This window comes from Morus notabilis, unplaced genomic scaffold (assembly GCF_000414095.1).
Source record: "Morus notabilis unplaced genomic scaffold, ASM41409v2 Scaffold19, whole genome shotgun sequence".
NCBI lineage: Eukaryota > Viridiplantae > Streptophyta > Magnoliopsida > Rosales > Moraceae > Morus > Morus notabilis.
In genome coordinates, this window is record NW_010360880.1 from 317,384 (window position 1) to 341,419 (window position 24,036).

Below are 24,036 nucleotides of genomic sequence, written 5' to 3' on the forward strand. Positions count from 1 at the left end.
ATATATATATATATATATATATTTGCCTCTCGATGGAAAGATATTTGGCAACAAAACATTGAACTCTTTCTAACAGCATCTCCGATGCAAATAATAATGTTAATTTTATATTTAATATTAAAAATTATGATATAATATATTATTTTCATTTTTACTCTAATATATAATGTTATTTAAAATTTAAAATCTACTTTTTCTTATAATTATTAAGCTTTAGAAGTTTTAAAAGTAAATTTTTATTTTTAAAATAATAAAAAAAATGCAAAGGTTGCATTGATTACATGAAAAAAGTAAATTTTTCAACCAATAGTAATCAAATGTTAAATTTTTTATATGCTATATTTGGTGAGAAATTTACCACAAACATATGAAAAATTGGCAGCTTAAATAACATTATATTAGAGAATATTTTTTACACTCAAATATTAAATTTGCAGCTGGCACACTAATTATTGGATTACATTAAAGATGTTCTAAATTAATAGAAGATTCTAATAGACGATTGTTCTCCCATTTTTAGTTATTTTTAATATAATTGACGTTTATCCTTCATTCAAAACTCATTAACACTAGAAATTTGTAGTATCTATGTAAAAATTAATTTCAATTTTAAGAATGATGACCTTTATGATAAGGAAAACTATCATAGATCAATTTGTCTTTTTTATTATTATTTGTATTGAGGAAATATCGGAGAAATATATGTTCTCTAAAGAAAAGCCCATATTAAAATTCAATTACATGCATAATAACAAAAAAATATAAATCAATAATGAGTTTTCTTGAACAAAAAATCGTAACAAAAATGCAAATGCTACCCTACACTTTTTTTTTTTTTTTTTTTTTTGAGAATAATGCTATCTCATGGTTCGGACATCATAACTTGCACTTACTAAAAAAAAAGAGAAAAAAGAAAAGGCGTCATATTTTGCACGAGTTTAATTTACATGGGACCAGAATTTAGATTATCAATATTAAAAAAAAAAAAAAAAAACAAGAATTTACCTTCGGATCACCGTTAAAGACCAATCAATTGGCTGCCCTGCAATTCTTCCTTACAATGTGGTAAAAGGTTTTTGAAGCTCGTGCGTGTTTAAAGCAAGGCATTTTTTATATACCCACAATTGATCTTTTAACTTAAAAACTTTACAATTAAAGTATAATGAAAACGATGTTTGTGTTTTTTTTTTGACAATTCTGATCACATGAGCATCTGTTAAGGATAATAAAAGTCATTATCACTCTAACTTTTTTATTATATTGATATCATAGTCATTAATGTATCCGAACACAATTACTCGTGATAAACAATTCTTAGTTTTCAAATGTTATTACTCTATTGAAATACTCTAAAGGTAGAAAACGACTTATATTATCTCAGTAGACGCCCACGTGCGTATCACGTGATTAAAATCATAAAAAACAACATATTATGTTTTTTTATTAAACCTTAATTGTGAAGGTTTTTAATTAAAGAGATCAATTATCAATAAAAAAAATAAGAATTAAATTGCCAAAGTTAAAAAGTTGAGGGACATGCTTAAAAAAAAAAAAAAAAAAAAAAAAAAAACCTTAAAACAAAAACCCTACTTGTTGGATGTACACGTGCCCTCCTAGTTTATTGGTTTCACAAGACCAAGTTGAAACAAAAAAGGGTAGATTTGTCCATTTGTGTGACAGTTACACTTACAATACCTTAAGCCTCGTTCTCTTATTTTATCGGCCAGCCGCCACTCACGTTTCCCTATTACATACGAACTGCCTCAATCTCTTCTTCTATTTTTTTTTTTCCTGCAATTTTCTCTCTCTTTTCATCATTCTCTTACACATGCGTGGTTATTCCTTCTACAAGAGAGCCTCTAGGGCTTTCCATCAATATCCATCGTTGTCTAAGCTTCTTGTCATTGTCACAGTCAGGTCTCTCTATCTCTATCTATCTTTTTTTTTTTTAGAATTGTTAGTCGGGAGATTCGTACTTCGATTCGAATCATGATTCATGATTCGTTATAGTATTTTATCTCATAAAAAATACACGTAAATAAAAAATGATTCTAATTTCATTATTCTAATCTATGAACCAAACGTTTCATTTATTTCTCTATGTTTTTCGATTAACTCTGTTCCTCTCTTTGTTTTGGTCATGTAACAAATATTTTAGAGAGTATTATATGTTTATTCGATGTTTGTTGCCTAAAAAACGTGCTACTTTTCATTTGTTGTTTGTTTGCTTCACTGTTTAGTGCTTGTAATAATTTCAATATTGTTTGATTTATATGATTGTGAATCTGAATTACGAGAACATATATAACGTGAAGGCACTGATCTGTTGATTCACTAGGTTTTTTTTTTCTTGAAGTCCTTAACAATATTTTTTTTTGTGTCCCCATCACACATGTGTGTCTTATATTATTATAATTTCATTTGTCAAAGCTTACAAGCACATGTGAGCGTGAGCACAAATTTATTTGTATTTTAATGCTAAGAAAAAATAGAGAATTTATGAATCAAAGATAAAAGAATAAAAGTTTTTATCTATGAATTTTTAAGAAATATTTGTCAATATTACTTTTAATTATAATAAATTTTTTTTACATAAAATTATATTTTAACTCAAATTAATAAATTCAACCTACCTTAAACACCTCAAGTCAGATTGAATCTGGGATGCGAGATAAATATAGGCCCACTCTGACAGATCATGGGCCCTCCTTTTTAACTCGCGTCTAGTTTAATTCCGTCGCGATGTAGAGCCTCTTTTTTTGTTTTTTTGTTTTGTTTTTTTTTCTCTTTTTTTGTGTTTATTCGTTAAGTTTATTACATAATGTTCCTTTACATGTGGGCCCACTCTGACAGATCTCAAATGGGCCCTCTTTTTTATCTCGCGTCTAGTTGAATTCCGTCGTGCCGTAGAGCCTTTTTTTTTTTTATTCGGTAAGTTTATTTCATGATGTTCCTTTACATATTTTCTAAAAAATTGAAAAGCAAGTTCCTTTACATATTTCCTGAAAAAAAAAAAAAAAAAAAAAAACTTTCTTCCTCTAGATATCATGATAATTAGTCTTTAATTTGACAATTTATAAAAATGTTAGTTATATTAATTTCCTAAGAAAGGATCATATTCTGTAAAATTTCTGTCATACATTCGGTATTCTGATTAATGTATTCTTTTCTGTGTTAATCTAGTGGGGGAGGCGTTGCGGCTTATAATGGAGCAAAACCATTCTCGGCCACATACGCCAGGCCAGTTGAAGGTGAATGCGAGAAGAAGAAGAAGGTGGTGGTACTTGGGACTGGTTGGGCCGGAGTCAGTTTCTTGAAAAACCTGAAAAATCCCTCCTATGATGTTCATGTCGTATCACCTCATAATTATTTTGCATTTACCCCTTTGCTACCAAGTGTCACTTGTGGCACCGTCGAAGCACGCAGTATTGTCGAACCTGTTCGCTCCATTACAAGGAAGGTATATATTCTTTTAGACTTCGTTTAAATTTTTAATTTAAATTGAGATATGATAACTTTTTAAAATTTTTAATTGTAATAGAAAAAGTTAAATGTGACATTTTTTAAAAATTTTAACTGTAAAAACTTAAAATTAAAAACTCAAATTGGTGAAATAAACGAGGTCTTAATACACTAACGCAAAATGAGACCATATTAGATGTGGAGTTGAGGACTCAGTAAAAGAATTACAATTAGACAATATGCTACATAAAGTAAAAATTACATTACGCAACGTATTCACAAGAATGGAAATATAATAAAAAAAATTTTAAAAAAATTTTATGAATGACATAATTACGTAATAATTATTATATTAATTGTCATGCTTTATGATCATAATTACATAGTACTTATTGTAATGATTTCTTATTGATTAATGGCTAGTCTTTAATCTCACATGGCAGAAGGGCATAGATGTTCAATTTAGAGAAGCTGTGTGCTACAAGATTGACGCGGATAATAAAAAAGTTTACTGCCGATCAAGCCAAGACAAAAACTTGGGTGGAAAAGAAGAATTTAGCTTGGACTATGACTACTTGATTATAGGGATGGGAGCCAGGCAAACACTTTCAACACCCCCGGTGTCGAGGAAAATGCCCACTTCTTAAAGGTACACACAAAAATTCCTGTTTGGGTTTGAATTTCCTAAACAAACAATCCATTTCATTGGTATGTAAGACATATTGGAGTTTAAATGCTGAGATGGATCAGTCAAGCTGAGAAAGAAGGCAGGTATTAGGTTGTTAGAATAACGGCAAATTTGTAAATCAAGAAATCACTGATTTCTTGATGACTTGTAACAGTTTTCTGTTTCCTTATATGGGTTTAGTTTTTTTGTTTTTGCCTAATCTTCTTCTCAGAGAGTATTCTTTTTTAGAGCAATAAAGAATCTGGTTAAAGAGGTTTTCTCAGGAATTCTCATTTTCTTCTGGGTGTGTTTTATCTTGAATTGTTCTTGGTGGTTTTGAATCTTCTGAAATTGCCATTTTGAAGTCTGTCATCATCAGGTACTAAAGAACTTGAATTTGATGTCTTTTTTTTTTTTTGAAGGGAGTGGAGGACGCGCTGAGAATCCGCCAGTCAGTGATCGACTGCTTCGAAAGCGCGGGTCTTCCTAGCCTTAGTGAAGAAGAAAAGAAGAGAATTCTGCATTTTGTAGTTGTTGGTGGAGGTCCAACGGGTGTGGAGTTTGCTGCTGAGCTCCATGACTTTGTGACTGAGGATTTAGCAAAGTTATATCCCACGGTCAAAGACTATGCAAAGATTACTCTTCTTGAGGCAGGAGATCACATTTTGAACATGTAATTAGCTGCACTTATTACTTGCCCATACGAGTTTTTTTATTTCTTGTTGGTCAAGTTATAGTAAAGGGTCAGTGTGGTTGTACAGGTTTGACAAGAGAATCACTTCTTTTGCTGAAGAAAAATTCCAAAGAGATGGTATTAACGTGAAAACAGGTTCAATGGTGGTAAAAGTGGGTGATAAGGAGATCTCCACAAAAGTAAGAGGAACTGGCCAAGTTGCGAATCTGCCCTATGGCATGGTAGTCTGGTCAACTGGTATTGGGCCACGTGATGAAGTGGTCGATTTTATGAAGCAGATTGGTCAGGTATTCCAAAAATTCATACTCGTTACGACTAGGAGAAAGCACGTGTAGGGGTTTTGTCGCAGTGTTTTCAGTATTATAGGTTTGGACTAAATTTGAATACATGATAGTGTTTTTTTTTTTTCCCAAGCACCTATTTTCATTTTGATAGGGTTAAAACTCCGCTACTCACATAAAGCAGCCCCATTACATAGGTAGGTAGAACCTAGAAATAATTTGTGAGTGATAATCTGTGAGTGTATATTAGACCACGCTATCTCTTTTATATATGTAAAATTGAAAAGAGCATTGTGCATCTAGAAAGGATTGCGGACCACCTTAAAGCAAACTTTTGGACACAACTGCCTTTTGATTTACAATACTCACCACATGAGGATTTAATATTGTCGTTGAAACAGACTAACAGGCGTGCTTTGGCTACTGATGAATGGCTGAGAGTGGAAGGATGTGACAACGTATATGCTTTAGGTGATTGTGCAACCATAAATCAACGCAAAGTCATGGTATACTTTTACAATTACACAATATTCTTAAACTTCTTTTGTTGCATACATTAATGAGTAAGTACCCATGTTATAAAACAATAATATATTTCCTTTTTCATTGTTTTTCCGACACTGTAGGAAGATATTGCGTTGATATTCAGCAAGGCAGACAAGAACAACTCAGGTACTTTGAACATAAAGGACTTTCAAGAAGTTGTTGATGACATCTGCGAGAGGTATCCCCAGGTGGAGCTTTATTTGAAGAAGAAACAAATGAAGAACATTGTCGAATTACTCAAGAATTCTCAAAAGAAGTCTGTTGAAGTCGATATCGAGACATTCAAGTCTGCTCTTTCTGAAGTGGATTCCCAGATGAAAAATCTTCCTGCCACAGCTCAGGTCAACCTAACCACAACCAAAGATGAATTTCCCTTTTGTTAAGTGTTTATTTTCTCCTTAATTGTTACTTAGATTCCTTTTGACTATTAATTTCAGGTGGCTGCTCAACAAGGTGCCTATCTTGCCAACTGTTTCAATCGTTTGGAGGAGTGTGAGAAGTACCCTGAAGGCCCTCTTAGGTTTAGATCCGTGGGTCGCCACAGGTTTCGTCCCTTCAGGTATTATTCCACGTGCACATAATTATTGTACTTATTGCAACTATTTGAAAGAGTTAATGTCAAAATGTGTCATACTAGAAATTCGATGATATGGCAGCTCTATTTTCAGCAAAGAAAGTAATATGTGCTATATATATGATAACACTAACGGTAGTGTTACGTTCAATAAATGTTATGTTATGCTTCTCAACGGTGAAAGTGTGTTCCTTTCTGGAGGCTATAGCAATACACCACACACATATACCATGATGTCATACTAGTATGTCTATTGTGTTCTCTAGTACAAGGCAATTCGGATGCTGATTTACTAGGAATTTACTGAATCGCAAATAAACTATATCTACTTGGTGATTTAACAAAAAGGTACAAGCATTTAGAGCAATTTGCCCCTCTCGGAGGAGAACAAGCTGCAGCTCAACTCCCTGGAGATTGGGTCTCCATTGGCCACAGCACACAGTGGCTCTGGTACTCTGTCTATGCAAGGTAAGTTTCAGTGTCGCATTTGTTCTAAAATCGAACTAGCCAGGTGTTTTCTTCTTCTTCTTCTTTGTTTTTTCTTTTCTTTTTTTTGAAAAAAGCATAATAAATGTTCTCATCTTTTATATGCTTGTCCTTTTTTTTTTCCCCCTTACAGCAAGCTAGTAAGTTGGCGTACAAGGGTATTGGTGGTATCTGACTGGGGAAGACGATTCATATTCGGAAGGGACTCTAGTCGAATTTGAAACAGGAGAGGATATGCTTCCACCATTTTTGTTTTCTGATCCTCCTTACTTTTTGGAGCTCTCAAACAGGTTAACTACGGTTGTTTCGTAGAAACTCTGGTTGTATTTTTGTTAGTACAATTTCAGGTTTTTGTTGGACGAGTTGGTTCCTTCGCAGTTTGTCTTATAATAGGTTGGAAATGGCAAGAAGCAGCTATAGTTGATGCTTGATGTCATATGCCGTATTTGTACCAACTATTTTTTGTGCACATGCAAAAAAAAAAAAAAAAAACAAAACAAAGTCATCTTTTTCAGCTTTGAGTTCTTACCGAAAATAAATTTTGGTGGTGGGGAAAGCCAATAAAAAATGACAAAAAAGACGAGAAATTTGCTCTCCTTCACTTGAATTATAACTATAACTAGGAAAAATTAGACAATGCAATGAAAAAAATAAATATTTAGAGAAGAATAACGAAATATTACATCTTAATCTGTTATTGCATAGTAGAAGAAAGGCAAGCTCTCAAACAATGAACTTAACAAAAAAAGCCTTATAGTTTCTACTCCATAACAAGAGTTATGGATGGATCATAACAAGAAGCAACCCAAAATTTAACCAAATCCTCTATATGGAGAATCAATCCTCAACAATTTTGCCTCATGTTTCTTTCATTTCTATTTCTCCACAGCATCCTCTTCTTCACCAAAACTCAGTGCCTGACAAACCTCCTCATTGGAGCAAAAGTAGGACCTCCTCCCAACCAACTCAGCCACCCTCTTTGCCGGCCCGGAATTTCTCGGACTCTCATTAACACACCGGAAAGTCCTAATCCTCGGAAGCACATCTCCGATCTCCGCCACTGGCAATGGCGACTTCTCTGCCTCCTCGTCCTCCAAGCTTCTAAACACCACAACTTCGCTTGGAATCTCCCATTTCTTCTTCACTCTGCTCTCAGCACCCTGACTTCGGCCACTAACATCCCCTCTCTGTTTCCCCACCAACGACGCACGTTTCTTCTCGCACCGCTTCCCGCCGCCGCCGTCCTTGTCATCCTCAGGAAGTGATCTTTTCCGACCGTCGCTCATCCCCGAATTGTACCGGCTCGCCACGACCCTTCCTGGCCTCATCGGCTTCTTCGCAGTCACCGACTTCTCTCCCTCTTTGAAAAGCTTCTTTGGCTGAATCGCTGAGAGAATCGCCTCTTCCTTCTTCACAATCCTCTTGGAAGAACACGCCGTCGTGGCCGGTTGTTTCGGAGGCTGAGTCTTCGACACGGTTTTTCGTGCTTTGGGGCTGAGACTCAAGCTTTTCCCTCTCTCTTTCGTCGCCCTCAGTTCATCAACATCTTGGAGCTTCCAAAAACAAGACTTTCGGCGATTCTGTATCGCCTGAACAGGGGTGATTTCGAGCTTGCTTAATCGGCGTAACCCGGCGCCGGCGACAATCTCCGACGGCCCCAAACTTAGCCCTCGGCGATTCAACTTCGTTTTTGTACTACTCGGAGGCAAATTCTCCTCAATCTTCACACTCTGTTTCGGCGGCGGATCCAAGAATTTTGCCTGCACGATTCGCCCTCGCCTTTCGATCGTCTTCGCATTCCGTTCGGCCTTTTCGAGACGAAGCGCTTCGAGTCTCGACGACAAGCGACTGATCTCCTGCTCGATCTCCGCAATCTCCGAATCGATCCTCTTCTCGTCGCGAGTCTTATCGCCTTCTTCTTGATTTTCACCTCCAAGAAGAAGGCCCTCTTTGAAGAGAAGCTTTGGCGGCTTCGCTTGCGAGTTGACGACCATGCTGTTCGGCTGAAGAGGCTTAGTAGGCGCCGAGGATTTGACGGAGATTGGTGTTTTCGCAAACTCGGGGCTCAGATTCTCTTTGCTGCAATCAGACTGGAGCGACTCCGAAGATCGGTGAAGACTCGACCAGGAAGCTTTAATGGCGGCGGAGAGTTCGGATTCGTCGTTGTTGTCGAAGGCGATGTTGTTCCATATATGAAGCTCCGGTGCGTTCATGGCGTCTGGATGTTGCAGAATGTTCATATTAATTTTTTCTAATTTACAAGATCGACGGTGATTCGATGGTTCTTTGTTTTTCTTTGTGATTTCTTGGGGGGTTTCTTTATGGTGTAAATGGTGATCGGAGAGAGAACGCGAGAGTGTGTGTGTGTGTGAGAGAGAGAGAGATGTATTGTATGGGAAGATTTGTTTTTTTGTATTTTGAGATATTTGACCGTTGTAGGAAAAATTAGACGTTGCGAGCTTGTGCGGAGGGCGTCGTCTAATCATGGCCGTTGGATGCGAAACGGCTCCTATAGACGCTCCGTTTTGATTTCATCATAATTATAATGATAAATGAAACACATTTTTTGAAGGGAAAAAAAAAAGAAATACAATAATTGCCAATTGATCATAAATTCCTTTAAAAAAAAGAAGAAAAAGAACCACTTTCGTCAAGTCCTCCCAAAGAAAAAGAAAACCAAAATAATAATTTACATAAAAAAAGTTGAAAATATGAGAAGTTTTACAATGCATCTGCATCCTCTATTTGTGACCTATAAGTATTATTTATTATTATATTAAATTTTTAATGATTAAGGATCTGTTTAGTTCGTTAATTTAAATTTTTAATTCGAATTTAAATATAATTTTATGTGAGAATTTTTTACTATAATAAAAAAATTAAATATAATTATTTTTAAAATTTTTTTACTATAATAAAACTTAAATTTTAAATTTAAATAGATAAAATAAATAAAACTTAAATTTATATTAAAAATTTATAGCCCTACTCCTAGTACAAATTTAACTATTAAAAGATAATCTTTAATAGTAAAAACACGGTGAATCACAATTTTAAAATGCACTATAAAAAAAGTTTAAATATATATTTTTTAAGAAGAGTGTTAAATGCGTACTTTAATTCAGACTCTTTTTCAGATGCTTTCTTACTCTTTTGACAAGTGTCAATTCATTTTTTTAGCTAGTTTCACAATAACAGTCCATTTTTTTCATGTTTATTTACAAGTCTGTCATCCATTTAATCCCCCATGGGTCTGTTAATATATATGTTTTTGTTTTTTTTCAACTCTAGCGCCCCACTACCTCACTTTTATTTGGTTTTTCTTTTGTTTTCTATTTATCTATTTTTTTTCAACTCCCTCACGTACGTATGCTAGTTTGTACTTTGTACATGCTAAGTAGCTGATACTAAAAATAACAAAAAGAAAAACTCTATTTTCATATTAAAAAATAGAACACAAAAAATATAGGATCTAAATATAAAATGATAGAAGACAAAAATATAATATCTAAATAAAAATAACACATGCTTACTGTCATTTCTGAAATCAAGTTACATATAACAATTCCTCTTATAAAAAAGTAAAATGTAACAATTAAAAATAGTTTTCCCTTTTTCATTCTTCCGAGCATGTATCCTCCAAAAAAATTTTACTTCAAAATCACGTCTTCAAACTTATGATCCATCTAAATATTTGATTGACCAACTTATTATAATCTTCTTATTAGAAGTCAAATTGTACCTAAAATTCAAAAAAAAGCGACAATGGTTATAAACTATATAGAACTTATCAATTACATAAATAAGATTATGGTCTAAGTTTACCATCTTCTGCGCCTTAAATTGTTGATTTCAAGTTTTTATGTGCATCTTTAGATCCCGTTTATTTCATCAATTTGAGTTTTATTACAGTAAAAAGTTCTAAAAAACAGTCACATCTAATTTTTTTATTACAGTAAAAAATTCTCACATAAAGTCATATCTCAATTCAAAGTAAAAAGTCAAATCAGTAAACTAAACAGTAGTGTATTAAAATCACCCTGCAATGTTAAATGTGTTCGGTCGTTCTCCTTTTTTATTTTTTTCTCTTTCTCTTCTGCTGGAACCTGAAAAGTCGTTCATTAGGAAGCAAAGGAGATAATGGCATTTTTTTAAATAAAAGGTGCAAAAAAAAAAAAGGTAACACAAGGGGTAATGTGGGATTAAATCTGAGGATGATAGTCTTATAAATAAACATGAAAAAGTAGACCATTATTAAGTGAAGTTGGTTGTAAAATGAGTTAGCACTCCTCAGTCCTTATTTTTTAAAAAGATCGCCCAGTCAAAGGAAAAAAAAAAAAAAAAAAAAAAACGCAGTTGTCTTCTTGTCTGCTACTCGCGCTTGCGGTTAACTTACGTGGCAGAACCAGAAACGGTGCGTTCAGACAGATCAAAAGGAGCCAAAAACGACGCCGTTGGTGATGACGCAGGCTATGATAGTGTGATTGTCGATCGAAACGCTCTTAAGCTCTAAAAAAACCTTTCTGCAATTTCCGATTCTGATCGCCGGCCAGCTACTCTCCAAGCCTCCATCTTTCACTCCCTACAAACACGAGAAAAGGAGAATTAAGGTTTTTTGGACTACCCAGACAGAATTTGGGACTCAATTTCCCGGAATTGAATTCGGAAATGGATCGGGGGAGGCAGGTTTTCGCGGTTGACGTTCTAGAAAGGCACGCCGCGAAGGGGCGTGGCGTGGTCACCTGCATGGCCGCCGGAAATGACGTCATTGTCATCGGAACCAGCAAGGGATGGATCATCCGCCATGACTTCGGGGTCGGAGATTCCTATGGTATTTACTTTCTCATTCCTCTCGCTTAATTGCATTTCCTTCAAACTTGATGAAGCCGTTGAAAATCTGGAATCTTTTTCGCAATCGTAGAAGAAAATCTCACCTTTTGAATTGTTTAGTTAGGTTTTTTTTTTTTTTTTTTTTTTTTTTTTTTTTTTTGTTGAAAAACTTGTATTTTTGTTATTAAAGTTAAGCGTAAAATCAATTTGATGATAAAGAACTAACTGTTAACTACTTGCTTCGTATTTGTAATTGGATTCTTTGACTGTGAAATCTGCAATTGCTGTGGAAGTCTAGTAATGCGTAGCTAGTTGTTTGAGCTGTAGAAATCGATCTCTCGGGGGGTCGTCCTGGGGAACAATCAATCCACAGAGTGTTTGTTGATCCTGGAGGGAGCCATTGTATTGCCACAGGTGTTGGTAATGGCGTTTCGGATACCTTTTATACTCATGCCAAATGGAACAAACCCCGTGTTTTGCCCAAATTGAGAGGTCTTCTTGTGAATGCTGTTGCCTGGAACAGACAACAGATTACAGAAGGTAATAAATTGTTTGAGACCGTTTATTACCTGAGATGTTTGGAAAAGTTTTTGTCAGTATCAATATATATATTTTTTTTGTTGGCTAATTTAATCGCTTGAAACACAGCTTCCACAAAAGAAGTAATCCTCGGTACAGATAATGGACAGCTTCATGAGATTGCTGTGGACGAGAAGGATAAAAAGGAGAAGTATGTAAAGCTTCTGTTTGAATTAGCAGAACTTCCTGAAGCCTTCACGGGTCTGCAGGTACTCATCCTTTTCTTTGGGATATTAATTCCGGGCTTCCAGCTGTTTGTGACTTCTTCAGTTTCTTTGCAATAGCTTAGATTCAGCCGTTTGATTGTTTATACCAAGCAACTAGAGTTTCTCTTGAGACTATTGAAGATATTCTACAAGCATGTGCTTGTGCTTTGTATCCATCAGATTTCGCGGCTGGTTTTAGTTTGTAGTTATACATGCTTATATGTCCAAAAAACTTTGGTAACCTATACACGCACGCATGTACACTATCAAAGCTGATATTATTGATGGAATGGTAATATTAACTTTGCAACTTCAATTGTTCACCCTCTTGGTCTTATTGTCTGTGTACAGATGGAAACTGCTAGCATTCCAAGTGGAACCAGATATTATGTGATGGCTGTCACGCCCACACGACTTTATTCTTTCACCGGTTTTGGATCACTAGAGGTAAATTTAAATCTTACATCTAACTGCATATGGTTGAAAATACATGTCATATTGTCCATTGGAGTTTCGGCCAATTGTTGACGAAATAGACTGTGGGGAGGGAGGGGACATGGGATAGAAATAAAAAATAGGTCTGTACACTGGTATTTTTCTTCTTTTATATCTTCAAAAAATTCATGATTTCTAACAACAAAAGACAGATATACATTGTTTTTAAAAGACAAATATAGAGATACACATCCATGCTTGTGTAAGCCCTTTGTCTTGATTTTATCATTGTATTAAGTGTTCTTTTTATTAATTATTGTGCATTTGTAGACTATTTTCTCAAGTTATGCAGATCGTGCAGTGCATTTCATGGAACTTCCTGGTGAAATTCCAAACAGGCAAGTGCTAGTTTTTTCTTTCATTTATTATTGTAATAGAACAAGATGATGCAAATTAGCGAAACTTTAAATGCTGTATTTGATATTCCATTTTAGAGTATCCTTCATTATGGTCAATATCATGCTGTTATTAATGGTTCCTATTTAATCATCTTCCACTGTCTTAGACATTTTCAGAGTTCAGACCATAAATATATCTTTGTTTTCTTCCAGTGAACTGCATTTCTATATCAAGCAAAGAAGAGCTACACATTTTGCATGGCTTTCTGGTGCTGGTATTTATCATGGTGGTCTAAACTTTGGTGCACAACACAGGTAGAAGAGGGCATTTAATAACTTCTTTCCTAGGTGACAACAGGATCCATTTTCGTAGATTATTGCATTTATTATTATCACTGTTGTTACTTGTGGTTTTCTTTTTGCAACATATCATTGTATTACCTTCTTGCCATTGTTCTGATCGATTGTTAATGTTTCTTAAGTGCTCAATTCTCAGTAAAACCTCTCTCAAGTCCAGAATCTGGATTTTTTTTTTTTTTGTGCAGTTCGCCAAATGGAGATGAAAACTTTGTAGAAAACAAGGCTCTTTTGAGCTATTCAAACCTTTCTGAAGGTGCTGAAGTGGTGAAACCCAGTTCTATGGCTGTATCTGAATTTCATTTCTTGCTTCTTGTCGGAAACAAGGTTAAGGTGTGTTCGTAACTGCCACTAATTATCCATTTATATCTGTGACAATATCCATGCTATGAGCAATATATTTGGGACTACTTCTGATGTTATTTTAAGTATCGACAGGCCTCTTTTGGATTTTTAAATTACGTTTTATCCCTGTATTTCTAATAATCTTGATTTTTTTTTTCCTGAAATTATTAAATGTTTTGTAGGTTGTAAACAGAATTAGTGAGCAAATCATAGAGGAACTTCAGTTTGAGCAGACGTCCGATTCAGGTTCAAGGGGTGTGATTGGGTTATGTAGTGATGCCACAGCTGGGCTGTTCTATGCATATGACGAAAGCTCTATTTTTCAGGTTTAATCTCTTAAACAACGTATTCTTTTTTGGGCTTTCATTCAATTTTGCACTAGAAAGTAAATATTGTGTACACAAGGTAATGAGAACATTAGTAGGTGTCTGTCAATGATGAAGGCCGAGATATGTGGAAGGTTTATCTGGACATGAAAGAGTATGCTGCAGCTTTAGCAAATTGTCGTGATCCACTTCAAAGGGACCAAGTATATCTACTGCAGGTAATGTTCAGTTCTGGTTATATATCTAGATTGCAGTTTCTATTTAAGCATCCTGCTACCTCGTAATCATGTATTTATTCCAGATTGTATAGTTATCTGACTAGTATATAACAGAAGTAATATTGATGCAGGCTGAATCTGCATTCGCTTCCAAGGATTATCTTAGAGCGGCATCTTTCTATTCAAAAGTGAATTCTCTGTTTCTTGCTCTTTCTATGTTAGTGTAGTTAATCTAGAATGTTGGTGAAACCATTCCTTTGTTCTTATTGGTAAACTTGATTTTATATGCTCATGGTGAAGACTTTGTCGGACATCCCCCATAAGTGTCATCAGTCAAATCATAAATATGTGGAATTGTGGCTATAAACCACCCTAAATGGTCATCTACTTTTTGATGAACACAACTTTACAGCTAAATTTAAATGAAATGCAGGTGTATTGTACCTTGCGAAGTAGCTAAATCAATGTAGAAATTCACAAACTCACACCTCTCCAACTTGTACGATCATGCCTCATGTGGGTCTAATATACTTTGTATATGACTGTATAATTTGGACTGCCTCCCTCAATTATCATATTGCATTTTTTGTTATTTATTGTTCTTGCAAATTGTGCTAAAGAACCACATACTTCTATACTCAGTTTGTAGAATTAGCTCTTTGTCTTTCTATATATATAGGCATATTGAATGCGTAAATCTTTTGATAGTGATGATTTACATGGTGATGCTTTCTTTATTCAGAAAGAATGACATCTTTGTACATGATGACAATGTTTTGCAGATCAATTACATATTATCATTTGAGGAGATTACTCTGAAGTTTATTAGTGTGAGCGAACAGGTAATTGCAGAGAAATTTTGTGTTCTCGTTCATTGGGTATCACCTTTAAGTTTTATAATTTACCATGCCCACTTGCAGGACGCTTTGAGGACTTTCTTACTGCGGAAGCTTGATAATCTTACAAAAGATGATAAGTGCCAAATAACAATGATTTCAACATGGGCAACTGAATTATACCTGGACAAGGTTTTCCTTCGTTTGTCTTGATCTTGGATGTGATAACTGGTTTTGCTCTCTTTCTCTGTTTGTCTTATTTGTGATATATTTGGCAAGTTGTGTATCTCATTTGCATTGGTAGGAAGAGAAGTCAAGTTTCCCCATTTAGTTAATCTAGCAATTGATCTTAAGCATAATGAGCCTAAGAATGATTTCAGGAATTTCCTTTTTTCAAATATAGTTAGAGAGGGGTTTTCATTTTTATAGCTCTGTAGTCTTGGTTTTTTTGTATTGACGAATTCTCTTCCTCTTATCCTCCCGTGCATGTTTTCTTATTTATTAATAAGATTTTCTCGTTTCTCTGTTCTTTTCTCTTTTTCATTAATGGGAGAAATTTTTTTGATGTAATCTTTATACAAAATTTTCTTTAAAGGTTTCAATTATTCCCCAAATTTTGGCGTTTTAGTATACCCATATTTCAAATTTAAAACGTCAAATAAACCAAAAATCTTTCCTGAGAGATAAATAGTTAAAAAAAATAATAATAATCATTGCACTATTATTTTAGTTCAAATTTTGGTTTAGCGTGCTGATGCTTTAAATAACTTTTGAACTTGATATTTCCATATCAGATAAATCGATTACTCTTGGAAGATGACACTGCCGTGGATAACCGTGGTTCAGAGTATCAATCAATAATTTTAGAGTTTCGTGCCTTTCTTAGTGATAGCAAGGATGTATTGGATGAGGCAACTACAATGAGACTTTTGGAGAGGTAATTCTTGAAATGAACCCTCATAAAGTGTTTGCCTTGAGACTGAACCTTTTTCTTACAAGTATGAGTATGACTAGTCATTTCTTCTCTTCTTTCCCGACTTAATATGTTTGTTTTCTGGGAGAGGATTGGATTAGCTTCTGAGTTTCTTATTATAATGTATGGCCAATTGATACTCGATTACCTTTAAGATGGCAGGTGTTACCACAGTACATGCTAATCTCTGTCATGTCATTTTTAAACATTTCAAATAGCTTTGGGCTAGCAGAGGCCAATATCTTGATTTTCTTGTTAGATGAAAGAGCTCTGGAATAAATTGTTTAGCAATATGTTGCAGTTATGGTCGGGTTGAAGAATTGGTCTTTTTCGCCAGTCTAAAGGAGCAGTATGAAATTGTAGTTCACCATTACATTCAGGTGCTTTTTTCTTTTTTCTAATTCTGTTTCTTATACTTGTTATTGTTGTCATTTATTACCTATTGTTGCTATTGTAAAGGTTCTTGTACCACTGTCATTTAGCGCTCCTCCCAGTACTGTACTGTGTGTCTGTGGACATAAAATTCTGTAGGCACACACATACGTACACCAGCGAACTTGTTAACTGTCAGTCTGTCACAATGCATAAAATGTATTGATGTGCATTCCTGTGATTTCAAAGATTGTGTTTTTTCCTTATTAGAAGAGAATAGAGACATACCATTCTTTTCCTATGAGCTTATCGGTTCATTTCTATTTCTTAGGCGCTTTAGCTCATTTATTAATTTGACAATTTTTCCCCTTCTCGGTTTTGGTATTAGCAAGGTGAAGCAAAGAAAGCATTGGAAGTGCTGCAGAAACCTTCCGTTCCCATAGATCTTCAGGTATAGACCAAGTTCAAGGATTCGAAACAAGTTTTTGTTTTCTTTTGTTACCACATAGCTTGCTTCATAGTTATGAGATCTTCTAATTGTTATCTTGCAGTACAAGTTTGCGCCTGACCTGATCATGCTTGATGCTTATGAAACTGTGGAGTCATGGATGACCACGAACAAACTCAACCCAAGGAAATTGATTCCTGCTATGATGCGTTATTCAAGTGAACCTCATGCAAAGTAACGTTAAACTGTACATGCACCTTTAATAGATTGTACTTTTTGTCATGTTTATGGTCAAGTTCGACGCTCACATGCTCATGCATGGAAGTTTTTCCTCTGGCTGTAAAATACAGTATTCATTAAATTCTTAAATTCTCAGATAATTTTGAATACCAATTCATGCACATGCATGGAAGTTTTTCCTCTGGCTGTGAAATACAGCATTCATTAAATTCTTTGATAATTTTGAATTCCAATTCATGCACTATTTTACATACAGGAACGAAACCCATGAAGTGATAAAATATTTGGAGTACTGTGTTCATCGTTTGCATAATGAGGACCCAGGAGTCCACAACTTGCTTCTCTCCCTGTATGCTAAGCAGGTCGGTATTCTTGCATTTGACTTTCTGGATTTATCTTTTAATTATACCGCTAAGCTGCACGTCTACATGCTCTACTGTATTATGTGTCAACCAGAGAATCACAAATCAATTTCTGCTGATTTCATGTGCATCAGTCATTCTATGAATGTCTCGCCCATTCTATTTATTGAGTTCCAAGTTCTCAAGTCAATTTCGGAATTCTCTGTTTACTTTAAAAAGATGTAAGATGTAACTTCTTACACTATGACCAAGAAACACAAACTTTCGTAACATTTCACCGAGGATCTAAAAATATCTAATCAGAACCACAAAGAATATTTAATTTTTGTGTCTTTTGTGGACTTTGGTGGATCATTTTCGTATGCACTGAAACTATTCAGGCTTAATCCTGAACTCAAAGTAACTTGAACATAAATTTCGTGTTTATATTTGAAACATATAATGTACTAATTTATTAGTTTTTGTGATAAGAACAAAAGATACATGATTGCCTTTGGAGTTGAATTAAAAGCATATCACTAATCTATGTTGTTTTAACCTCACATCATATGCTCAGAAGTAGACATCCCTGCATTAATGAGTTGACTTTTATTTGTTATCTTTTCGTTTCTTGCATAATCAGGAAGATGATAGTGCACTACTGCGATTCCTACAATGCAAATTTGGAAAAGGGCGGGAAGGTGGTCCTGATTTCTTCTATGATCCCAAGTATGCCTTACGCCTTTGCCTCAAGGAAAAGCGAATGCGTGCATGTGTTCATATATACAGCATGATGTCCATGCATGAAGAAGCAGTTGCACTTGCCCTACAGGTAACTGATTTGTCATTGGTTTGCTTTAGACTCCTTAGTTCATTATTGAACTCGTGTCAGTGTGTAAGTACTTTTCTCATATTTCAGGTTGACCCGGAGCTTGCTATGGCTGAAGCTGATAAGGTTGAGGATGACGAAGATCTAAGGAAGAAACTTTGGCTAATGGTGGCAAAGCATGTCGTTGAACAGGAAAAGGGAGCTAAAAGGGACAACATACGCAAGGCAATAGCATTTCTCAAGGAAACTGATGGCCTTCTAAAGATCGAGGATATACTACCATTCTTTCCAGACTTTGCCTTAATTGATGACTTCAAGGTAAAAATATTGACACAACTTGAGTTTTCATTTTTGATCTACCCAACTCTCCCTCTCTCTCTCTCTCTCTTGTTATACTATTTTCCTTTTTCTCTATTACTCTTGGAGACTGTTACCATGCGTTCCTTGTTATAAATTTATAAATTATAACCCACACTTGTGAGACATTTCCGTTTCTGTTTCTAATGGATTAAACACTCTGTACTTTTGTAGGAAGCAATTTGCTCATCATTAGAGGATTACAACAAGCAAATTGAACAACTGAAACAGGAGATGAATGATGCAACACATGGTGCAGACAACATCAGAAATGATATAAGTGCACTTGCTCAAAGATATACTGTGATTGAACGTGATGAGGAATGTGGGGTATTGGCCGTTCTCATGTTGACTTTCATTGATAAACTGATATATTATGATATTTGTTTAAAATATGGATATAAAACATGTAGATAACTACATTCAAGAGAACCTTAAGAAGTTCCAAAACAAGCCTGCCTGGTTTGGCTCCTTTTATGTGCATGTTATTAATGTTCTTTTCGGGCCTTGCATCAAATTCCTGAGCAGTCTCTTGTAGTTGGCTGGAAATGTAGTTTTGATTTTAGTCAACTCAAGGTCTAGATTGAAACTATTGTAGTCCTATTGCAATCTTCAAGATCTTTTAACTTTACCCTGAGACTTCAAGTTTTCTTTCATGTCTGAGTTATTTAGCTGTCCATGTAGCTAAAATATGACTTGCAAAAAATCTGTATTTTCATGTCAGGTATGTAAGCGAAAAATATTAACAGTGGGTCGGGAGTATCAAATGATGCGAGGGTATACATCAGTAGGATCAATGGCGCCCTTCTATGTCTTTCCATGTGGACATGCCTTCCATTCACATTGCCTAATTGCCCATGTGACACGTTGTACACCTGAAGCTCAAGTAAGTTGTTGCACTTTCAACTTTCGCCAGGGTTTGTTGTCTACTTTGTTTCTTTGTTTTACCAGGTCCATCTTAAATCTATTTTCTGAAAGTTATTTCTAGTCGGTCTTTCCAGCTCAGACTCTTTCTTCCCCTGTTAATATTGCAGGCAGAGCATATACTTGAGCTGCAGAAGCAAATTACTTTACTTGGTGGGGAGACTAGAAAGGATTCAAACGGTAGTTTAAGTGAGGATTCCATCACTAGCACGACACCCATTGATAAGGTCAGCATTATGTTTCTTTGTCAACCAGTATCATCTTTGTTTGCAAACAGTATTATTGTCACTTTCTGATCATCTTATAGAGGGTCAGGCGTTAAAAAATTATAATATGCCTATATGCTGCATCGAGTTGGCATATGAACTATGACTTCCATATACTAACCGAAACTGGGTAATTTTTATTCGGCAGCTTCGATCACAGTTGGACGATGCCATAGCTAGTGAATGCCCCTTTTGTGGGGAGTTGATGATTCGAGAGATCTCTTTGCCATTTATCCTCCCAGAGGAAGCACGGCAGATTCATTCATGGGAGATAAAACCAGAACATAATCTTGGGCCACAACATAATCTCGGAGGCCAGAGGACCCTGTCTTTGCCTTTGTGATTTTATTCTTTTTGGTGCTTGCTTCAGTTTGCCTGTGTCCTTGTGCTTTTTCCTGGCCAGTTATGAAAGCTTTTCACCTCTTCCTTTTTATTTGTATAATTTTCTTAGTTGTGAGTTACCGGGTCATGAAAGTGCGTTCGTTTTGTTGTATAATGGCTGTATTATTACTACTCTGCGTCTTTGGCTGGGTCGGTTTTCTTTTCCTACCCAAAAAAGTGTACGCAGTTACGTTTGTTTCTTGTATTTATTCCTGATTCTGAATCATAATTTATAGTTTTCTACAGTGTTTTCTCATAAAAAATACACACAAAACGAGAATGTTTCTGAATCATGATTCTAAATACATAAACCAAACGTCAACTTCTAAATTACCTAAATCACCCTTTGTCAGCACAAGACTATTCATCTCTAATCATATATTTACAGCAAACTGGAAAATTTGGTCCACTTTAATTTTAGTCAAGTTTATTTATTATTTATATTTATACATAATTAGAATTATTATTATTAATGCTCTAAAATTTTAAAATCATTTTTAATTTGCTCTCTAAACTTTAGCACATAACTTCTATTCTAATTTCTATTGAAAACAGAAAATAAAATAATGCAGTAACCTTTCTGGTTAAATTTCTGCCAAAAATAAAAATAAACTGTTAGAAATCACGTGATTATACAATTTTTTTTTTCTCATGTAAACAAAATTCCTAAAAAAAAGACTTAATGAGAGTTTAGAGAGTGAGAAGTGAGAACGACTCTTTATTTTTATGAAGTCTCCTCTCATGTAATTTTTCTTGAATTTACTTGTTAAATTTGTGGAACATTTCACCGGTCAAGATTATTCTTGAGCTCAACAATCCCTTTTTCACTCTTCGCAAAAATACGTGCCGTTTAACTCGCGTGAAAAACACAATCTCGTATTCAAATTTTCAAATTTTATTTTTATTATGTAATTAAAAATTTTCATAAAAAATTAAAATTTAATTTAATTTTTTTATTATAATTAAGAACTCTCCCATTAAACTCTCGCCTAAAATTATATCTAAACTCATTACTGAACACTCAAATCGGAACGTAGTAAAGTCTCCTACACACAAATTTGACGCGCAAATGTTTGTGCATCTTCACCTCATCAGTTAGGGAAATATGCTCCACAGTGTTTTCCTTTGCGCCCAATAAACACAGGATCAAATTACCAGATCTTAAACTCTACTCAAACGGATTTTAGATCTTTGAGCAACTAAAAAGAAAATAAAAGAAAAGGGCCACACACACAAAAAACAAAAAGAGATAAATTTTTGCACAATGACACGGATAAGATTCTAGGTTTTGATATTATCGTAAGAAAAAGGGAGATTCAGATTCTCTAGTAAGTCGTACGGATAAATCAAAATTTTCTAATCGTTCTAACTGTGATAAACTGTAATTTTATACACATCCGACATATATATATATATATATATATATATATATATTTACACCAAACGCTAATCTAGCTCCATCCATTCCCATCCCCTCTTTTACAACAGCTTCTCAATTCTTTACGGCTCAACGTTTCACTCGCCCGTTCTAACTCGGTCAACCCCGAGTCAACTCATCTTTCCCATTCCGCGTCCCCTCCGGTGAGTACTCATAGTCGCCGTTGAAAGAGGAAAACTCCTATAACCTAGCGAATCATTCTGATCGGAGACTCGCGATCTCCGACGACTCCATAAAAAAATCCCCTTTCTTTCAGCCCTGGCCCCAGCAGTTCAAGTACATGACTTTCTGGAGAGAGTCGTCGGCTTGCCTAAGCCGGTCCTCGCAATTCCCGATGAGGCCGAACAGACCCGTGCCGATCGCGCCGGCGAGTGGCCGGAGACCGGCGGATTCTCCTCCGGAGAACCTCCTCCTGTTTAGCTGGAGAGATCTGAGGCCCGATTTCCCTTTACCTTGATCAGTGTGGCCTTGAACGACGGCCACGCTCGCCGCGATCCAGATCCTGTTCAGGTAATTCATCTTTTTCGAGGTTTGATTCGGAGAAATTCGACGAAATTCTTGATCTTTTTTATTATGCTTCGTATTGGTGAGTCTGAAAGCGTGGAACTGAGAGCTGAGAGGAAAGCGTTATTTATAGAAGGGGAAAAGTGGAAGGAGAAGAAGGTGGTTTTGTGAAAACCGCGAATGGTTTTGGGATGAGATTGGTTGGCGAAGTGGCCGAGGTGCTTTTTTTTTTTTTTTTGTCGTTTTTCTCTTCTTTTGGTGGTTTATTTGTGATGAGACATTTATAATATTGATTGATGTGTCCAAAATCGTGATATTATCGTCTCAAGAGAAATTATTGTACTTATCCTCTCCTTATTTCTTTCTCTTCGGTATATTAAGCCGGTGTACCGTGTATTCGACCAGAAAAAAAAAAAAAAATGGTGTATTATCCCTTTAAAAACATATAATATATAATATAATAATAAAAAGATGGTGTAATAGTTATATGCGACGAGGAGTGAAATAGTAGTACGGTGATTAATAAATTATAACATAATTTTTAAAATATATAATTTATAATATAATTTAATATCTTAAGTTTGTAATATTATTAAAATTTTATTTGCACTTAAATTTTAAAAAAATTAAATTCAAATTATAACTTTATTTAAATTCACGTTCTTTTATAAAATTTGAGTTTAAACTTGAATTTTAACTTAAGTTTTAGCTTAGATTTGAGATTAAAATTTGAGTTTAAATTCCCTCTTCAATTTAAGTTCATAAATTCAAACTCAAGTTAATGAATAATATTTTTTATATTCTTGAAAACGTCATAATTTTTTTATTTTAATTCCGATTGAGATGATTTTTTTTGTGCATTCACAACGAAAAGATGAATAAAACCCAACTCATATACCCTATTAAAATTTTTCATCACCATTGAGTTTTTATTAAAATAGTATCTAAATATAAATTTAAGTTTTGATCTACCCAAACACAAACTCAAATAGATTCTCAATTCAAATCAAAACTCAAAATGTGCATATCCAAACACAAACTCAAATTAGAGTCTCAACTCAAATTATACTCAAATACACCTTAACTCAAATAAAGATCTGAACTCAAGTCACCATAACTCAAAAAATGTAAATAAACAAGCCCAAAAATATCCTTAAAACTTTTTTCCTCCCACCTCTCTTCTTCCCTCTCTAGTCAAGTACACCATGACTGGCACTGGCTCTGGTTATCGATCTGACGACCGATGGTTGATAAATATTGTATTTATCAGTAAATATTATATTTATTCAAAAATCTAACGGCCGATACCGGTAACTGATAAATAGCGTATTTACTAGTAAATATCATATTTACTCGTAAAAACAATATTTATTTAAAAATTTGACGACTCACTCCGGTGACTGATAAATATTATATTTACTCGTAAATATCATATTTACTCAGAATTACTATATTTACTGATAAATATTGCATTTACTTATAAATACCATATTTATTAAAAAATTCTATAGCCGGCACTGCGACTTGTAAATACCATAGTTACTGATTAATATTTTTATTTACTCGTGAATACCATATTTATTTAAAAAGCTGACGACCGACTTCCTGATAAGTATGGTATTTATTAATAAATTTAGGATATACAAGTAAATACCATATTTACCAACGCTAATGACCAATAAATAATACCATATTTACTCATAAATTTAGTCGCCCACGCCAA

At 34.7% G+C, this 24,036-nt stretch overlaps 4 protein-coding genes across 4 annotated transcripts; 2 read left to right on the top strand and 2 right to left on the bottom strand.

Moving 5' to 3' along the window:
- The first annotated feature begins 1,828 nt into the window (after positions 1 to 1,828).
- On the top strand, positions 1,829 to 7,202 carry LOC21405015 (external alternative NAD(P)H-ubiquinone oxidoreductase B2, mitochondrial). Its single transcript, XM_024165250.1, is given in 11 exon segments — positions 1,829 to 1,917; positions 3,184 to 3,460; positions 3,909 to 4,047; positions 4,050 to 4,111; positions 4,552 to 4,802; positions 4,891 to 5,110; positions 5,506 to 5,610; positions 5,731 to 5,991; positions 6,088 to 6,223; positions 6,470 to 6,692; positions 6,844 to 7,202. Coding segments are annotated over 11 exon segments (1,851 nt in total). The 3' UTR covers positions 6,932 to 7,202.
- Positions 7,203 to 7,415: 213 nt separating this feature from the next.
- Positions 7,416 to 9,090, bottom strand: LOC21405016. Its single transcript, XM_010097536.2, has one exon. It carries the CDS (start codon positions 8,948 to 8,950, stop codon positions 7,586 to 7,588), a length of 1,365 nt encoding a protein of 454 aa, XP_010095838.1. The 5' UTR covers positions 8,951 to 9,090; the 3' UTR covers positions 7,416 to 7,585.
- Positions 9,091 to 11,097: 2,007 nt separating this feature from the next.
- LOC21405017 (vacuolar protein sorting-associated protein 18 homolog) lies at positions 11,098 to 20,616 on the top strand. Its single transcript, XM_024165216.1, has 23 exons — positions 11,098 to 11,541; positions 11,868 to 12,080; positions 12,189 to 12,328; positions 12,677 to 12,772; positions 13,091 to 13,158; positions 13,372 to 13,473; positions 13,704 to 13,848; positions 14,043 to 14,186; positions 14,285 to 14,404; positions 14,536 to 14,592; positions 15,187 to 15,246; positions 15,325 to 15,432; positions 16,035 to 16,177; positions 16,515 to 16,593; positions 16,974 to 17,036; positions 17,137 to 17,267; positions 17,530 to 17,635; positions 18,258 to 18,446; positions 18,534 to 18,761; positions 18,975 to 19,130; positions 19,525 to 19,686; positions 19,835 to 19,951; positions 20,139 to 20,616. The coding sequence occupies exons 1-23, from the start codon at positions 11,379 to 11,381 to the stop codon at positions 20,331 to 20,333; spliced, it is 2,985 nt and encodes a 994-aa protein (XP_024020984.1). The 5' UTR covers positions 11,098 to 11,378; the 3' UTR covers positions 20,334 to 20,616.
- Positions 20,617 to 21,796: 1,180 nt separating this feature from the next.
- LOC21405018 lies at positions 21,797 to 22,708 on the bottom strand. Its single transcript, XM_024165255.1, has one exon. The coding sequence runs from the start codon at positions 22,326 to 22,328 to the stop codon at positions 22,062 to 22,064; it is 267 nt and encodes an 88-aa protein (XP_024021023.1). The 5' UTR covers positions 22,329 to 22,708; the 3' UTR covers positions 21,797 to 22,061.
- Between the last annotated feature and the right edge of the window lie 1,328 nt (positions 22,709 to 24,036).